The sequence below is a fragment of the Triplophysa dalaica genome, chromosome 19, assembly GCF_015846415.1.
Source record: "Triplophysa dalaica isolate WHDGS20190420 chromosome 19, ASM1584641v1, whole genome shotgun sequence".
NCBI lineage: Eukaryota > Metazoa > Chordata > Actinopteri > Cypriniformes > Nemacheilidae > Triplophysa > Triplophysa dalaica.
In genome coordinates this window covers 18,715,766-18,732,999 of record NC_079560.1, presented here as the reverse complement: position 1 = coordinate 18,732,999, position 17,234 = coordinate 18,715,766, and the positions used below count along the sequence as shown (strand labels likewise).

Here is a 17,234-nt window from a genome sequence, read left to right as displayed (position 1 = left end):
AGTGGCCAGTCCCGCGGGGACACCCGCTGGGGATGATAACCTGGACCACTCACGATCCAACAATACCTCGAGTTGGTCCACGAAGCCAAGATGTTTCAGCCGCCGCATCTCGTCGGGTACAAGGGGTTCATCGAGACAGCTGTTAAAAACAACTTTCAGCTCGTTCTGGTTGAACCCAGAGGAGCGCGCTGTTGCCAGGAAGTCCATAGCGAACTCTTTAAGCGGAGTCCCCTTCTGTTTCAGACCGAGCAAGACGTGGGCATGGTGGCTACGAAACGCCACGCTTGACTCGGTCGCCGCTGACTGCTGGGTTCTTTTTGTTCGGTTCAATTCTGTCACGTCCGGACGGACAGAACCCAAACGCAGACAGTAAAGATGGGGTTAAACAATATTTAATAAGACACAAAACAATAAACCCACGATGGGGCAAAACAGAAACTAAATAATAAGTCCAAACATGAAGGGAAACAGGAACAATGTAATACAGATGGTGGAGACACGAAGGAGTCAGTGACATCGACAATATACATTTGACAATGAACCGACAAACAGTAAGGGAATGAGGGACATTAAATATGGAGAAACTAATGAGGAGAGATGACAAAGGGATCGGGACGGGCAGGTGACAAGACTTAACAATGAGTGCAACTAGCTGGAAGAGGCACAGACAGGTGAGGGAGATGAAACACTAATGTGACGCTAGACATAGACAAGGGGGCGGAGCTACACGGAAGACACGCGGCGAAATGTCATAACAAACCGCCACGTGTCCACACAAGACGAAACACACAAGACATGATATTGTCACGGCTCTGTCCCCAATGCCCGAATACTCATGACAGGAAGGACAGGACCGTGACACTATCATCACAGGTGATTAAATTACTTAATGTTCTGTCAAATTTGTATTCAGTGTATAGGTTTGAAAAGCTTTTTAAGCTCTTTTAAGATAATAAGAAAGCTACTTACTTATTAAGGCTTACTTTATTTTGTATTGAGACTACATACATATTTTTGGTGATGTAACTACCATGGCAGTTGATCTGTATTCTTTGCATACATTTTCCATTTTTAGTGCTGACTTCTATGTCATTTTGATTTCTGTGTGTCACTCAGACTGTACTGGCCTTTACTGTGTAATGTTTTATTAAATATGCAAGGTGGCATGATTAAAGATTAACACTGGCAGCTCACAGCAGTTTTTGGTTTGCTGTTCATCAATACACCATTAATATTAGCTTCTTGAAGAGGTTTTGTGCATCAGAGTAATTAAAATGACGTAATGCAAAACTTGCAATTGCTGTTATCGAAATAAACGTGCGCTCAATGGAAAAGGCCAAAAATAATATATTAACAAGGTGCATCACTGCCATTGCAATGAATTAGATGAAATGCAATGCTAAATAGCTGCTTGGAGGCACTCTTGCTAAGACGTTAATAGCTGTCCGAAAGGCCACCAAGTGGCATGACTTTCGTCAAACGGACTTTGGTATGGGGCTGCATGTGCTGAGAGCAACGCGATCTATCTCAGCATACAGACAAACACGGACGGAGCCAGTTCACAGTGTAATTTAGTGCAAGGAAAAATAAATAAACGCAAACCGGAAAACCACAATTCACTTTGACGTATTGTAGCATAGAGGTCGTACCGAATGGTTCAATATTATATTGAGTATTGTGGCATCCCTAGTGACAAAACTGAAGAAATGAAACTTTGCTGCAATGTAAAATAATGAGTGTACAGCTTGTATAACAGTGTAAATTTGTTGTCCCCTCAAAATAACTCAACACACAGCCATTCATTTCTTCTAAGGATGATGCACAAGAAAGGCCACAACAATTTGCTGAAGACAAGCTGACTAAGGATAGGATCACTGGAACCTTGTCCTGTGATCTGATTAGACCAAGATAAAATTATTTGGTTCATATGGTGTCAAGCGTGTGTGGTGGCAACCAGGTGAGGATTACAGAGTGTGTCTTGCCCATTGTCAAGCATGGTGGTGGGAGTGTCATGGTCTGGGGCTGCATGTATGCTGCCAGCACTGGGGAGCTACCCTTCATTGAGGGATCCATGAATGCCAACATGTACTGTGACATATTGAAGCAGAGCAAGATCCCCTTCCTTCGGAGAATGGGCAGTTTTTCAACATGATAACGACCCCAAGGGTAAAGGCCAAGCATTTCTCCAGTAGGGATGGGCGATATTATATCGTTTGCGATATACCGGTAGAAATCCCCCAGACGATAGGAATTAGTCTTCCCGTGATGTAAACAATAAATTCTAGTTGATTACGTTTTTCTTGAGACCCATTCACAGCTCATATGTGAATCAAAAACTGGTATAGCGGAGGGCGGACCTGAAGCTGAGAAAGAGTTTGCACTAAAAGACGAGCTCTAGATCTCGTTTAGGTTGGCACTGTAGATGCATCAGAGTTAATGTTTAGTTTCACTATCCTTTAATTTGTTTGTTAAAGGTACAGTTTGTAAGAATTTTGCAATTAAATATCCAAAAACCTCTAGTCCAATTTTATATATATTTTACTTACAATATCTCAAATGTTCCCAACTGCTTTTAAATCCTGCCATTCTAAAAAGTGGACTGGGCCGTTTAGTCGCCGGTCAACGGTGTCATATGATGCAGTGAATGGCATTTGTGAACATTTGTGATTTCATTGTGGAGATAAAGTATGGGATTTGGTTTTTTTTGGCAGTTTTATATAATTTTTTGTTTATGAAAGCTTTCCTGAGGCACTAAGCAATGCCAAGGTCATGGGTTCAAACCCAGGGGATTGCACATAGTCAGAAACAAATGTAAAATACAATACAATGCGATGTAAGTTGCATGGATAAAAGCGTCTACCAAATGCATAAATGTAATTTTTCCTATGACATCTGATAGCGGTTAGACCAGTTAATGGTTTGAACTGCCATATAAGGTGGTGCATGACATGAGGCTTAACAAGCGTTCAGCAAGATCAGCATTCATAAGGTGCTTTGCATTGACTATTTATGGTTAAAAAGGGGCTTGTACACGGTGGGGTATGAGGATGATTCACGTACGCACACTTGCAGGTGATCTGTGATTTATAAAGCAAATATTGCATACAGATGTGCATAAATGCAAGGTTTCATTCTTCTGGGTGATGTCTCCGCTACTGACAGATCATCGTCACTGCTGGGTTAATTGAAGGACACTGATTGCTTTTTTTTTTTAGAGTTTTCTTTTTTTAAGTTTTTTTGAGAGTTGTTCCATATCTTCTTTTAATATTTCTTCAACCAGCAAAAGCAATTCATGACCCTTTTTATTAATCTCGTCTTAAATTATAGCAATTTGTCTTATTTCGTTTTTGCTTCTTGAATACACAACAGCAAAGAGTCATGAGCATTTATTCAATTCAATTTTATTTATATAGTGCATATCACATTGTGCATTGTTCCAAAGCAGCTTTTCAAGAGAAAATAAGAAAAACACAGAAAAGGCTAATAAAGCAATGTTAAAGGAATTTACCGAACCTTTAAAATAATCGAATATTGCAGTCTCTCGGTGAGCAAGCCAACTCGGACCCTTGGTGAGGAACCCTAACTCCAATGATAAATAAATAAAAAACTCAGGAGAAACCAGTCTCCCCCAGGAGGTCACCTCTGATGTGTGACTGCTGCACTCAGTGACTTTGATAAAATGTTACGGAGTAAATTTTTACGAATAACAGGGAGAGTTTATTTATTGTGATTAAGGAATTTTTAGTCAGTCTGCAGGATCTCGCAGGAGGATGGCACTGGCCTAATCTCATGTTTGGGGTGTTCATCTGGACCTGGAGTAATCTGTCCCTTCTTCGGGATGGGCATCCTGAGGTGGGAAGGAGGGAAGAAAGAGTCTAATTAGCATAGCTGCTGTTCAGCTGCTGTTTTTTATTTATTTAGCATATTATACATTATGTGAATGATTGGCTGAAAAGAAGTGTCTTTAATCTAGATTTAAATTGGGAGAGTGTGTCTGACCCCCAATTAACATTGGGAAGGCTATTCCAGAGTTTAGGTGCTACATATGAGAAAGCTCAACCCCCTTGGGTGGATTAAGTTATTCATGGTGTTTTCAAAAGTTTACAGTTTTGAGATTTTAGAGAGCATGATGGGTTGAAGTTTGATAGTAGCACTTTTATGTAGGTAGGAGTCAAACCATTGAAGGCTTTTTAAGTAATTAAAATAACTTAAAAATCAATACAATACTTAATGGGTTGCCACTGATGGGATTGTAAAATTTGGGTTTAAATAATCAAACAAAGGAAATGTTTTACTATAAATCTTCTTGGAATAATATTTACTCTGACACCGTAACTATGTGAAGATGTCATCTCAGTTCTTTTTCAGACTGTCTCCTAAACTCATTGGCCAGTTTTTAAAATCTATATCATGTTATCCAGAGTCCTGGTATAACAGTGTGTGTGCAACAATAATCTTCTTATTTAGAATATGAAAAATATGTAGTCACCATGTTCACAAAATAGTAAATAATCCCCAAAATACGTCTCTAGACAGAGCAAATTGTTGCATAGGACCATCTCTTGGATATGGGATTTTCTATTTCATCCAAAAACACATCACTCCAAGGCACTCGAAAGTATTATCAAAATTAAAAAGACTTTATTAACACATGGCTTTATCTAAAATCACATCACACATGCACAAATGCGTTGCGGCTAACAAGCCTTGATCAGGGTGTCAAACTACAAACACACGTATAAGTCCATTTAAACAAACATACAACCATCTAGTCACATGACATGGTCTCCTAATTAAGCATAGAAGCAACTCTAAACAAATTATTTTTCATAAATATCATTTAAGAAGTAAAAGTAATTCACATTTCTTAGTATCTGTGACAAAAGATAATGTATTTCTAATCAATTGTTTATTTTTACAGTGAAGTCCATCTTATGAATTCCTGCCTTCTTTTTTCCCTCTTCTGACATCAGGCTTTGCTGGTACACCCGGTTACCTGTCCCCTGAAGTCTTACGGAAAGACCCTTATGGAAAAGCTGTGGACCTGTGGGCATGTGGTTAGTGTTATATATCTCTTCATCAATATACAGGGGTTGGAAAAAATGTTAACATCAGTTAAATAGGTAATATCTCTTTTTTTCAAGATTTTCTTGTCCAATTGTCACTGTCATATGATGTCAAAAGATGGTAAGAGCACATCTAGCACCATATGTTATAGATGCATGAATGAGGGCTGAAATCGACCAGTTTATTAAGGAGAGGTGTGCATTGTCTTTTAAATATGATTGTGCGTACAATGTTTTTTGGGCAAGTAAGTAAGTACCCCTGGGGCATAAGAGCCAATCAAAATTGCCACATAGTGATAAAACGGTGAAGAGACTGCTATTAAAACGGAATGTTTATTCTTATTATTATCCTTTTTTTATTTATGGTCAAAGGGATTATGTATTGATTTATATTTGTATTGAACATTTTACCTTGCATTACAGTTTCATAGAGACAAAGGGGCAGAGTCATTATACCCAGGCAACCATCTCTCAACTTTTTGATGAGCACCTTAGCTACCCAAAGAGTGATATCTTTCATTTACATCACTTATTCTGAAAAGTAGCATTTGGAGTATCATCATTGGTAGCAACCAAGCACAGTACCCTAGTAACTGTTTACCAAAACCTATATCTCTGCACCTGAAAATCATAGAGATATGGTAGTGGATTCATTTCACTTATGGTTTGGAGGATCTTAATTTGCAGCTGCCAATCCACTCCCTAGCAACCAAACAAAGTACCTTAGCAGTAATTAAGTAAGACCTACAGTATATCTCGCAGAGCCATGGGGGTCGGTTTGTTTCAAATGTGGCTGGGAGAATCGCACCCTAGTTACTGCCCAGTGCCAAGTTTTGCCACGGCAAGAATCAGATGGAAAGGCCCAGATGGATATCTTTGCAGTACGACGTCATTGAGGCAAGGTGTGGGCTCATTTAAACAAGGCAACCAATCAATCTCAAATAATCTTTATGAAGCTATTGTAGGACCTGAGCGAATGAGACACCGATGATTGGATCAGAACTTAATTGATCAAGTAGCTCAGTGGTAAGAGCATTACGTTAACAACGCAAGGTTGTGGGTTTGAAACCCAGGGAATTGCACATACTTCAGTATAAATGTATAGGATAATGCAATATAAATTGCGTGAATGTAAATGTAAATGTAAAAGTCATATAACAAATAAACACTCATGACAATTAACCCGGTCATGTGATACCATCTGGACTTGGACTTTTCAAATTCCCCCATAGTCAAGTGACTTGAAGACAAAGAAACACCTAGATTAACAGGAAGAATTTGTCACCTATATGCAGCTAAGGCAAGACAAATGTTCAAAAGTAGAATTAAATTATGATTTTCAAATACAATGATCAGTCAGCACTCCAGTACTGGTCACTGCAATCGCCGAAGCTGGCCCAAGATATTTTGGTTCTTCGACCCCAACTGATTTCAGAGTTCGAATCGGCACCTATTGGCTTGGAACAAAGTTATGGGTGATCTTATCTAAAGGCATAGGGAGAGAAAGATAAACATTGGTATACACAGAATTCAGTTTATCAATTAGGGAAACCACATGTTCATCCAGGATCACCTCCACGCCTCCTTGAAAAGAAATGCATGCGCAGGCTTTGACCCACAGGGATTGGTAAGGCCTACCCATCAATAAAATTTAGAATATTTGGTCATTGAGGATGAGGTTCATCTCATTTTTGCCAGTATGGCTGGTAGCTCGTCTTGCCTTTTTCTGCTTGTTTTCATACAAGACTTATCTTTTAATCGTTTGGTTCGTTCTCACCAAATTTTTTGTGGTATAAAATATTGTAGTGCAAACCTGTGGCCAACGTCTTGGCCAGCAGTTTTGGTCATCTTCGACTTAAATGGCCTGCCATGGTCATTTAATATGAGTGAAATCAATTTGGAGACAACTGGAAAGTCTCTTCTTTGGGTGTTTAGTTTGGCGCACATCACACTCAAAACTACAATTACTTTGTACATGTTTGATTTGATGTGTATACAATACAGGCGATTAATTGTCTGTGTTATTTAAAAACACTGTTTTGCGAAATGCCATGCAATGTCTTATCAGTACCCCAGAGATAGTTTCGATGCAATTTTAATCTCTAATCAAACCTTCCACATCTGTGAAACATCTGTTTTCTGCACAAGGTTTAAGTGGGTTCTGTGGGTTAGCTTTGCAAAATTTTCAAGTCTATGTCTGGCATGTATGATACATGTGCAGACATCATTGTTTCTACATCCCTACTCTGCTCTCTAATGTGGGGAAAAACTCTGCATGTTCGCGGGCCATCTACCTCCCTATTGCATACGGTTTGTTTGTCATTTTCTTGTGCATCGCCCTTTACTTTCATTACTGCCAGTTCGGATAGCAGCATTACTGCCCATAGCAAATCTCTTACCAGTTCTGCATGTGATATTGGTTTATCCTCAGATGTCTGAAAATTATGTCTTGCCCAAGCATTGGCAAAATCTTGGAACACACTTTAAATGTCTTATTAATGCAGTTATTTCTGCAACCTGTGCTATGTAATGCTAAGAATATCATTGTCACCTTCTGTGTCACAATGGCATATTCACACTGATACACTCCATCAGACGGCTTTGAACATAAGTGTAACACGTTCGATATGAGGGAAGGAAGGAGACAGGGTCAGCGTGGCCAGAACACAAGTTTTATTCACAAAACACAAAGGAAAAAATATTATAAATGACGGTACTCCTTGCATGTTTCAGGTTTCTCTCCTGTAGATTCTTTCTCTCTCCTGTAGATTTTTTCTAATGTAGATTCTTTCTCTGCATTTTCTCAGCCAGACTATCTCTTGGTGTCGCCTCCTATTTATTTAGATCCATGACTCGTCGTGTAACCACAATGGGTCCTTGCCACTTGGCGAGTAACATTGAACTCGATGTTTGGAGCGAAACAAGCACGTTCTCTCCCGGTGAAATTATATTTTCATTTGTTAGCAGTTCTTTATAAAATGTAACATTCAAACAGTCAATATCTTGCATTTTATACATTTAAATATGTGAAGAGTAAAATAGCATTAAATTCACTTGCTTTCCAGTAGCTCAGTGGTTACAGCACGGCGCTAACAACGCCAGAGTCATGGGTTCCATCCTAGGGATTGCAAATCATTCAAAAAATATTATAGTTTAAAGCAATGTAAGTCGATTTGGATAAAAGTCTGGTAAATGTAGTTACATCACTAATAATGTAATCAAAAATAAACATAATTTACTCCTATAATAGTGCTCATTCTTGGGTTATTCCTAATGTCTGTTGGAATGATTTGAAGGGAAATCTGTTGGGAAAAGTATAAACTGACATTAGACATATTTTATACTACTGCATTGTCATGACATTCTTTTTTTTTTGTTTGCTGGCGCCATCTTGTGGCAGTTTGATGTTATAACAGAGAAGTTGATTATTGTTAACCATTTTCTTAGTGGCTGGTTTAGGTCATGTGACTCCTGGGTTAGAGGTTAACCAGGAAATAGCCACTGTATTCTAGTTTTCTTCCCATGCGGTGAGCCAACAAGTCATCTCTCTGTTTTCTTTACGTTTCGTGCCTCAGAAAGGCTTTGCCTGTAAGTTTATCATTTTTGCAGTGTTTGCAGGAATGTGTATATAAATATTTGTAATTCATTAGTTTGAGTTTAAAAGGAAAACAAACTATTGCAGTGATGGCATTTTGTTTATAATTACATTGAGAACTGATTGTAGCCTTTTAATATGTGCTCAGAGAATATTTGTAAACAGCTGAAGTTCATTTGTGTTTATTTTGAGAATATTTTGTAAAAGACATTTGTTGTCTTTGTATGTTTCAGTTTTACAAAAAAGAGAAAGAAGAGGAAAGAACAAAACAATAAAGCATTCAACTTTATTACAGTCGTCTGCCCTTTTTCTGACTCCTATTAGCTATCTGTCAATGTTGCGTAGATGGAACACGTATCTAGGACAGAATAGTAAAAAGGCAACCACTCAGTAGGTACCACAGTTCAAGGAAAGCTAGATTCTACTCCTTCATTCCTCGTTCATCATCACGCCCTGTACTTCTAGACAGTATTAGCAATTCATGATGGCGGAGAAAACTACGGAGGCTGGGGAAGCTACAGACCGAAGTCTAGCATTCGAAACAAGATCTATAGCTTCTGTTACGACTAATAGATCTAGAAGCTCATCGGCTAGCGCAGCGGCTGCCAAGGCTTGCGCTAAATTGGAAGCTACACGGGCCAGGACTGAATTCCTTAAAAAAGAATCAGAAATCTTGATTGAGAAAGCTCAACTGAAAGTTACAGAAGCGTGCATGGAAGCATCACTGGCAGCTGTAAAGCATGAAAGTGAGGTGGCAGCAGCCATTGCGGAGACGAAGGTTTTGGAGGCAGCGGCAGATAGCGAACTAGGAGAAAGGATTTCCGATGTGAGCGAAGTTGCTGATCGCACTCGTGATTACGTCATGAATCAGTCTCAACTGAGGTTATTGTCTCCGGTTGGAGATGAGCCATGTCAACTACCTCTAAAGCCCATTGTCCATGTATTGAGGCCTGAAACACCTTCAAGGCATCGTCGCTTAGCATCTTGGGATGTCAGAGAGTCTATTAATAAACCTGATACTGAGAGTATAACCCAGCATACCCAGAAGTCAGTGCAAACGACTAAGCAAAAATACCAAATTCCACCGTTCACTTCTTCTCCATATAAGACAACACAACCATCGTTCAACAACGACACTAATGTGAGTGAGGTCGCCAAGTACTTAGCACGTCGAGAGCTTGTTAATTCGGGGCTCTTCAAGTTTGACGATCATCCCGAGAATTATTGGGCGTGGAAGTCCTCTTTCATCAACGCAATTGAAGGTTTGCACCTATCAGCTGCTGAGCAGTTAGACCTTCTGTCTAAATGGTTGGGAGAACAGTCTTCACAACATGTACGAAGGATCAGAGCTGTGCACACAGGTAATCCAAACGAAGGCTTGGGAAAAGCATGGGAGCGCTTGGAAGATTGCTACGGCTCTCCAGAGATTATTGAGAAATCCCTCTTTGACAGGATTGATAGCTTTCCAAAAATCAGCAACAAAGATGCGAAAAAGCTTGGAGAACTTGGAGATCTTCTACAGGAAGTGGAGTCTGCGAAACATGAAGACTACCTACCCGGACTTGCTTATCTTGACACAGCACGTGGTGTTGCTCCCATCGTAGATAAGTTACCTTACAATCTTCAGGAGAGATGGATGGCTCAAGGTTCTCAGTACAAAGCAGCACATCAAATCGCCTTTCCTCCATTCTCATTCTTCTGTGGTTTCATCAGCAGAGAGGATCGAACACGCAACGATCCAAGTTTTGCTCTGTCTTCAGGAATCCATAGTGTGTTGAAACCAGAGCAGCAATTCAAGAGACAAACGAAAAGCTCAGTCCACACTCACAAGACGGAAGTGTCAGCGGCGACTGTGAGTCGGACACACAGCTCAAACTATGAGTCGGATGATGTGAATAAGGTCTGCCCGATTCATAAGAAGCCCCACCCTCTCAATCACTGCAGAGGTTTTAGGATCAAACCTCTAGATGAGCGCAAGACATTTCTAAAGGAGAAAGGTGTTTGCTACAGGTGCTGTGCAACAACCACTCATCTGGCAAGGGACTGTAAGGCAGCTATTAAATGTAAGGAATGTGGCAGTGATGCTCATATCGCAGCGCTTCATCCAGGACCACCGCCTTCAAACTTATTTGATCATGGCGGGGAGGGAGAGAAAGACATACCTCAACCTGCTATAACTTCCAAGTGTACAGAAGTCTGTGGTTACGGTGAATGTTCACGGTCATGCTCTAAGATTTGTCTGGCTAAGGTTTACCCAGAAGGTCACCCAGAAGGAGCAATCAAGCTTTATGTGATCCTGGATGACCAGAGCAACAGATCGCTCGCTAAAACCAAGTTCTTCGACTTGCTGCATGTCAATGGAGAGAACTCAACATATACTCTACGTACCTGTGCAGGTGTGACAGAGGCTGCGGGAAGAAGAGCTACTGGTTTCATAATAGAGTCTTTAGACGGAGTAACGAAGGTGAAAATGCCAACGTTGATGGAATGCAACAATATGCCAGACGACAGGGCTGAGATACCAACACCTGATGCAGCAAGTTGGCACACTCACCTAAAGCCCATCGCGAATTGCATTCCTCCTTTGGATCCAGAAGCCCAAATTCTTCTCCTTTTGGGTCGTGACATCCTACAGGTTCATAAAGTACGTGAGCAATGTAATGGTCCTAATAACGCACCCTACGCACAAAGATTAGACCTAGGATGGGTCGTAGTTGGAGACGTCTGCTTAGGATCTGTCCACAGGTCTACTACACTTAGTGCTTACCGTACCCATGTACTTGATAATGGACGTCCTTCTCTACTTCCTCCATGTCCCAACAAACTCAGTGTTAGGGAGAAGTTTGACATCAAGCCTCCGCCTGAGATATCTCTGGCGCACGGCGCCTTCATCTTTGATGACTATGCCATAGGAGATACCATCTTTGAGAGGACAAAGGAGGATAATAAAGTAGGATTGTCTATTGAAGACAGGCGTTTTTTGGACATCATGGATAAAGAGATGTTCATGGACGAGAGCAATAGTTGGGTCGCACCACTCCCATTCAGAACACCTCGTCAAAGACTCCCTAATAATAGAGAACAGGCATTTACACACCTAACCTCCCTTTTGCGCACACTGGAAAAGAAGCCTGAGATGAAGTGTCATTTTGTTAGCTTCATGCAGAACATCTTTGATCATGACCATGCCGAAGTAGCCCCTCCTCTTCGAGAAGGCCAGGAATGTTGGTATTTACCTACCTTTGGGGTGTACCACCCACAGAAGCCTGGTCAGATCAGAGTTGTCTTTGACTCCACTGCACAGAAACGGCATCTCCTTGAACGATGTTCTTCTCTCTGGTCCTGACTTTAATAATAGCCTCTTGGGTGTCTTACTGCGTTTTAGATCGGAGCTGGTAGCTGTAACTGCAGACATCGAGCAGATGTTTCACAGCTTCATTGTGAAAGAGGAAGATAGAGACTTCCTTCGATTTCTCTGGTTCAAGGATAATGACACCAGCCAAAGGATTATTGAATACCGCATGAAGGTGCACGTATTCGGTAATAGTCCATCTCCTGCAGTAGCCATTTATGGTCTTCGACGAGCAGCGGCTTATGGTGAGGAGGAATATGGTTCAGATGCCAAACACTTTGTAGAGAGAGAGTTCTACGTCGATGATGGACTTTTGTCAACACCCACAGCTACGGGAACAATCGATCTGTTGACACGAACAAAGAAAATGCTGGCAACTTCAAATTTAAAATTGCACAAGTTTGCTTCTAATAGCAAGGAAGTAATGAATGCATTTCCGACCGAAGATCATGCGAAGGGACTCAAAGATCTCAACTTGGAAGTTGACCCAACCCCCATCCAACGTAGTCTCGGACTTAGCTGGGATGTGAAGGGAGACACATTCACCTTTCATGTAACCGACATTAAGAAGCCCTTCACTCGGAGAGGGATACTGGCTACTGTCAACAGTCTCTTCGACCCACTTGGGTTCATTGCCCCTGTCACCATTGAAGGGAAATTCCTGCTGCGAGAACTCTCAGGTGAGACTTGTGACTGGGATTCTCCCCTCCCTGAGGACAGAGAAGAAGCATGGAATGCCTGGAGGAGATCCCTACAAGATCTCAAACAGCTGGAGATTCCTAGAACATATGTTTCTACTGCTCTCTCTACAGCTCTGAGGAAGGAACTCCACATTTTCTCTGATGCTTCGGTCAAGGCGATTGCAGCAGTGGCATATCTTCGTGTCATCAATGGCGAAGGAGCATGCCACACTGGGTTCATATTGGGGAAGGCCAAATTAGCTCCACAAGCTGCTCATACCATTCCCAGGCTGGAACTAGGAGCTGCGGTTTTAGCTGCTGAGATAGCAGAGATAATCACAGACGAGCTGGACTTCACTTTTGATGCTGTGGAGTTTTACACGGATAGTAGAGTTGTCCTGGGGTACATCTATAACCAGACAAGACGGTTCTATGTATACGTAGCCAACAGAGTGCAGCGTATCCATAGAGTGTCAAACCCAATGCAATGGCACTATGTGTCTACTAAGCATAACCCTGCAGATCATGCCACCCGCTCCGTTCCTGCAGCTCTGTTGGGCACCACCACCTGGTTTACAGGACCTGCCTTCCTGTCGCAAATGGATCAGAATCAGTCTCTGGAGGAGAGGGAATTTGACCTCCTCGGGCCAGAGTTGGACACAGAAGTTCGTCCTCTTGCTACTACTGTAACCGATGATTTTCATCTTGAAGGTCAACGATTCGAGCGATTCTCTTCTTGGAGGTCATTAGTCAGAGCCATTGCTTTTCTCATACATGTCGCCCAGACTTACAAGTCGTCTGATGATAGAGAAAGAGACTGCAGCTCATGGCACTACTGTGCTAAGCCTCGTACAGTGAAAGAGTTGTTACAAGCAGAGGAAGTTGTAATCAAGATTATTCAGAGGGAAGCTTACCAAGAAGAGCTCACCTGCATCGCCAAAAAAGATGACATCCCGAGGCACAGTGCTCTGAAAAAACGGAATCCTTACGTAGATGGTAGAGGTCTTCTCAGGATAGGAGGTCGGCTTAAAAATGCAACTTTGGATTTCCAAGAGAAGTTTCCTTTGATTGTTCCAGGACGCAGTCATGCTGCGCAGCTACTTGTGGAGTATTACCATGATCGAGTCAAGCATCAGGGTCGTATGTTTACTGAATCAGCTATCCGAAATGCAGGGTATTGGATTGTTGGTGTTAGGAAGCTTATCAACAGCATTATACATAGGTGCATCCTATGCAACAAGCTTCGTGGGAAGGTAACTGAGCAGAAGATGGCAGACTTGCCCATCGATCGCCTGAGCACTGAACCTCCCTTCACGAACGTCGGTCTTGATGTTTTTGGACCTTGGACAGTTGTCGCAAGGCGCACGCGAGGAGGACGAGCTCAGTGCAAAAGATGGGCTGTTCTTTTCACTTGTATGAGTATTCGTGCAGTACATATTGAGCTGATTGACAGTATGGATTCATCCACCTTTATAAACGCCTTGAGAAGGTTTTTTGCTCTACGAGGTCCTGTCAAACAAATTCGGTCTTATTGCGGGACCAATTTTGTAGGAGCCTGTAAAGAGTTGGGAATTGTGGTAAATGAGCCTCAAGAGCCTAGTGTGAGGAAGTTCCTGAGTGGAGAGGGTTGTTCATGGGTCTTCAATCCACCTCATGCGTCCCACATGGGAGGAGCCTGGGAGCGGATGATAGGAGTCTCCAGGCGCATACTAGATTCCATGCTCCAACAGATCAGTCCTTCCCGCTTGACACATGAAGTGTTGTCCACCTTGATGGCAGAGGTTACAGGAATCGTCAATTCAAGACCCCTTGTTCCTATTTCAACAGACCCAGATTCACCTTTCTTGTTAACGCCAGCCATGCTCCTAACTCAAAAGGGTCATACACTCCTCCCACCTCCAGGTGATTTCAAGGAAACCAATCTCCACAGACAGCAATGGAGAAGGGTGCAACATCTTGCTAATACTTTCTGGAATAGATGGAGGCGTGAATACCTCTCAACGCTTCAAAGCCGAAGCAAATGACAGGAGGAACGACGAAATCTAAGAGAGGGCGATGTTGTCCTTCTTAAGGATGCTCAAAGTAAGCGTAATGAATGGCCTATGGCTCTTGTGACCAAAACTTTTCCTGGCAGTGACAAAAGAGTCAGAACGGTTGAACTAAGAGTTGTAAGAAATGGGACAATCAAGACATTCCTCAGACCTATATCGGAAACAGTTCTGCTCATGCCAACGGAGGACTGATGTTTGTGAGGTCTTATGTGAACATTCTTAGGTTATATTGTGGTATCTAAACAATACCAGACGGGGAGTGTCATGACATTCTTTTGTTTTTTGTTCGCTGGCGCCATCTTGTGGCAGTTTGATGTTATAACAGAGAAGTTGATTATTGTAAACCATTTTCTTAGTGGCTGGTTTAGGTCATGTGACTCCTGGGTTAGAGGTTAACCAGGAAATAGCCACTGTATTCTAGTTTTCTTCCCATGCGGTGAGCCAACAAGTCATCTCTCTGTTTTCTTTGTTTCGTGCCTCAGAAAGGCTTTGCCTGTAAGTTTATCATTTTTGCAGTGTTTGCATGAATGTGTATATAAATATTTGTAATTCATTAGTTTGAGTTTAAAAGGAAAACAAACTATTCAACAGTGATGGCATTTTGTTTATAATTACATTGAGAACTGATTGTAGCCTTTTAATATGTGCTCAGAGAATATTTGTAAACAGCTGAAGTTCATTTGTGTTTATTTTGAGAATATTTTGTAAAAGACATTTGTTGTCTTTGTATGTTTCAGTTTTACAAAAAAGAGAAAGAAGAGGAAAGAACAAAACAGTAAAGCATTCAACTTTATTACAGTCGTCTGCCCTTTTTCTGACTCCTGTTAGCTATCTGTCAATGTTGCGTAGATGGAATACGTATCTAGGACAGAATAGCATACTTCATTCAAACACCGATTCTGTTGATAAGGCCATAAGGATGTTATTTTTTTTTAAATCTTTCATTAATAATTAATAAGAATAAATAATAATACTTTTTTTAAGATAATTTTACATTTTGTCAAATTTTACAATAAAAATACATTGAGATAGAATTTTTTTATGGTTGCTTTTAAACTTGCATCAAATAGTGAACTGCATAATAGACTTGTATGCATGAACAAATCACCAGCATTAAATATTGTGCTAGTACTAGTATTGAACTACAAGAAGCAAGACAGTTGCAAGAGTTATGTAAAGCTTTTTATGGGACAATTAGGTCCTAGAAATGTGGTGACAATAGCTGCGCAGAGGGGGCCCAGTTAGATTTTTTTGTCATCGGGCCCAAAATACCTGGCGGCACCCCTGATCCACTTAGACACTTAGAAAAAAAGTAAATTGTTTCTCATACTTGATATTTATACTGGGGCATGACTGAGTGCCGCTCCATAACACCAACACATGCACACATGCGGGGAGCAGTGCGAGACGGTCAGCCTATGTGCAAGGGCACATCCTTCACCCAGACGGCCCCGGCCCAATTTAAACCCTGCATGTATGTATCTTCAAAATGCTAAGTATTCGTTAGGTACAAAGGTGTCATTTTTGAAATGGCGCTGCCCCAGTGAGTCTTTGCAGAGATGCCATGACCAGTCTCTAGTGAGGCCAGATTGAGAAGAGAGGATAGAGTCCATCTCCAGGGACCCTCTCAACCGGTAGATGGGAGGTGCGAGGCAGGGTCCAACAGGTAACGCGACAGTCTTCAGAGAGAGAAGAGCCAGGTGTGGTGTACTCAATCTATATGTAACTTTGTGAAAGGGCATGCCCTCCGAGTTTAAATTGACCAATTGACATTTAGCAGGGGAAGGTTTAGCTCTAGGGGTTATCAAACTGGCTGATTATCGATGTCGATATTAAGCATTTTTTCGATTATCGACATCGGCCATTTAAAATGCAGATTTGCCGATAAAGTAATTTAATTTTGAAATGATAAACTAATAAAGATAGTTACATATATTTAAAGAAAAGGACAGTTTAGAGTAGTTTTGTCATAGAAGTGTCTCTGGGTCAACTACAGGTCTTCAGTATCTCGGTTAGGGCCCACCTGGAAGCTTTCATGCCTCCTCTGCTTGCTTTGAAGCTCAGGAGGAATCATAAAGATCTCCTGGAGGACCACAGGGGTTATCAACGCTTTGGGGGAGAACCAACCTAAACCCAGGCCCACTGGAGCCAGGTCCGGCTCTGGTCCTCCGATGTTGGGATCAAAAATCCAGGACCAAAGGGAATGGGGGTCTATGGTTCTTCTTTTAATGATCCAAACACAAGATCCAACAATTTGGCTATGCCATGCTCTACACAGTAATTAGCATGTTCTGTACAGTAATGAAAACTGGTCGCACCACAACATAATGTGGACTCACACAATTGCTCCCACATATATTTGGAGAACGCACAGACTCAATATAGGGAGTATATGCAATGAAAATGGTCATAGTTTCGAGCCCAGCACACCATCATGCCAATTGATGGTTGATGATATTGTGTTCTCGCGAGTCCTGGAGCCACGATATC

The 17,234-nt window shown here is 41.5% G+C and overlaps 1 protein-coding gene across 4 annotated transcripts in view; it reads left to right on the top strand.

Annotated features, from left to right (window-relative positions):
* camk2a (calcium/calmodulin-dependent protein kinase II alpha) overlaps positions 1 to 17,234 on the top strand; it is a 257,071-nt gene that overhangs the window by 70,591 nt on the left and 169,246 nt on the right. For all 4 annotated transcript variants that reach the window (XM_056730301.1, XM_056730300.1, XM_056730299.1 and 1 more), the window contains exon 8: positions 4,974 to 5,057. In XM_056730301.1, the coding sequence (XP_056586279.1) occupies positions 4,974 to 5,057 (84 nt within the window). The remainder of the gene's footprint in view (positions 1 to 4,973; positions 5,058 to 17,234) is intronic.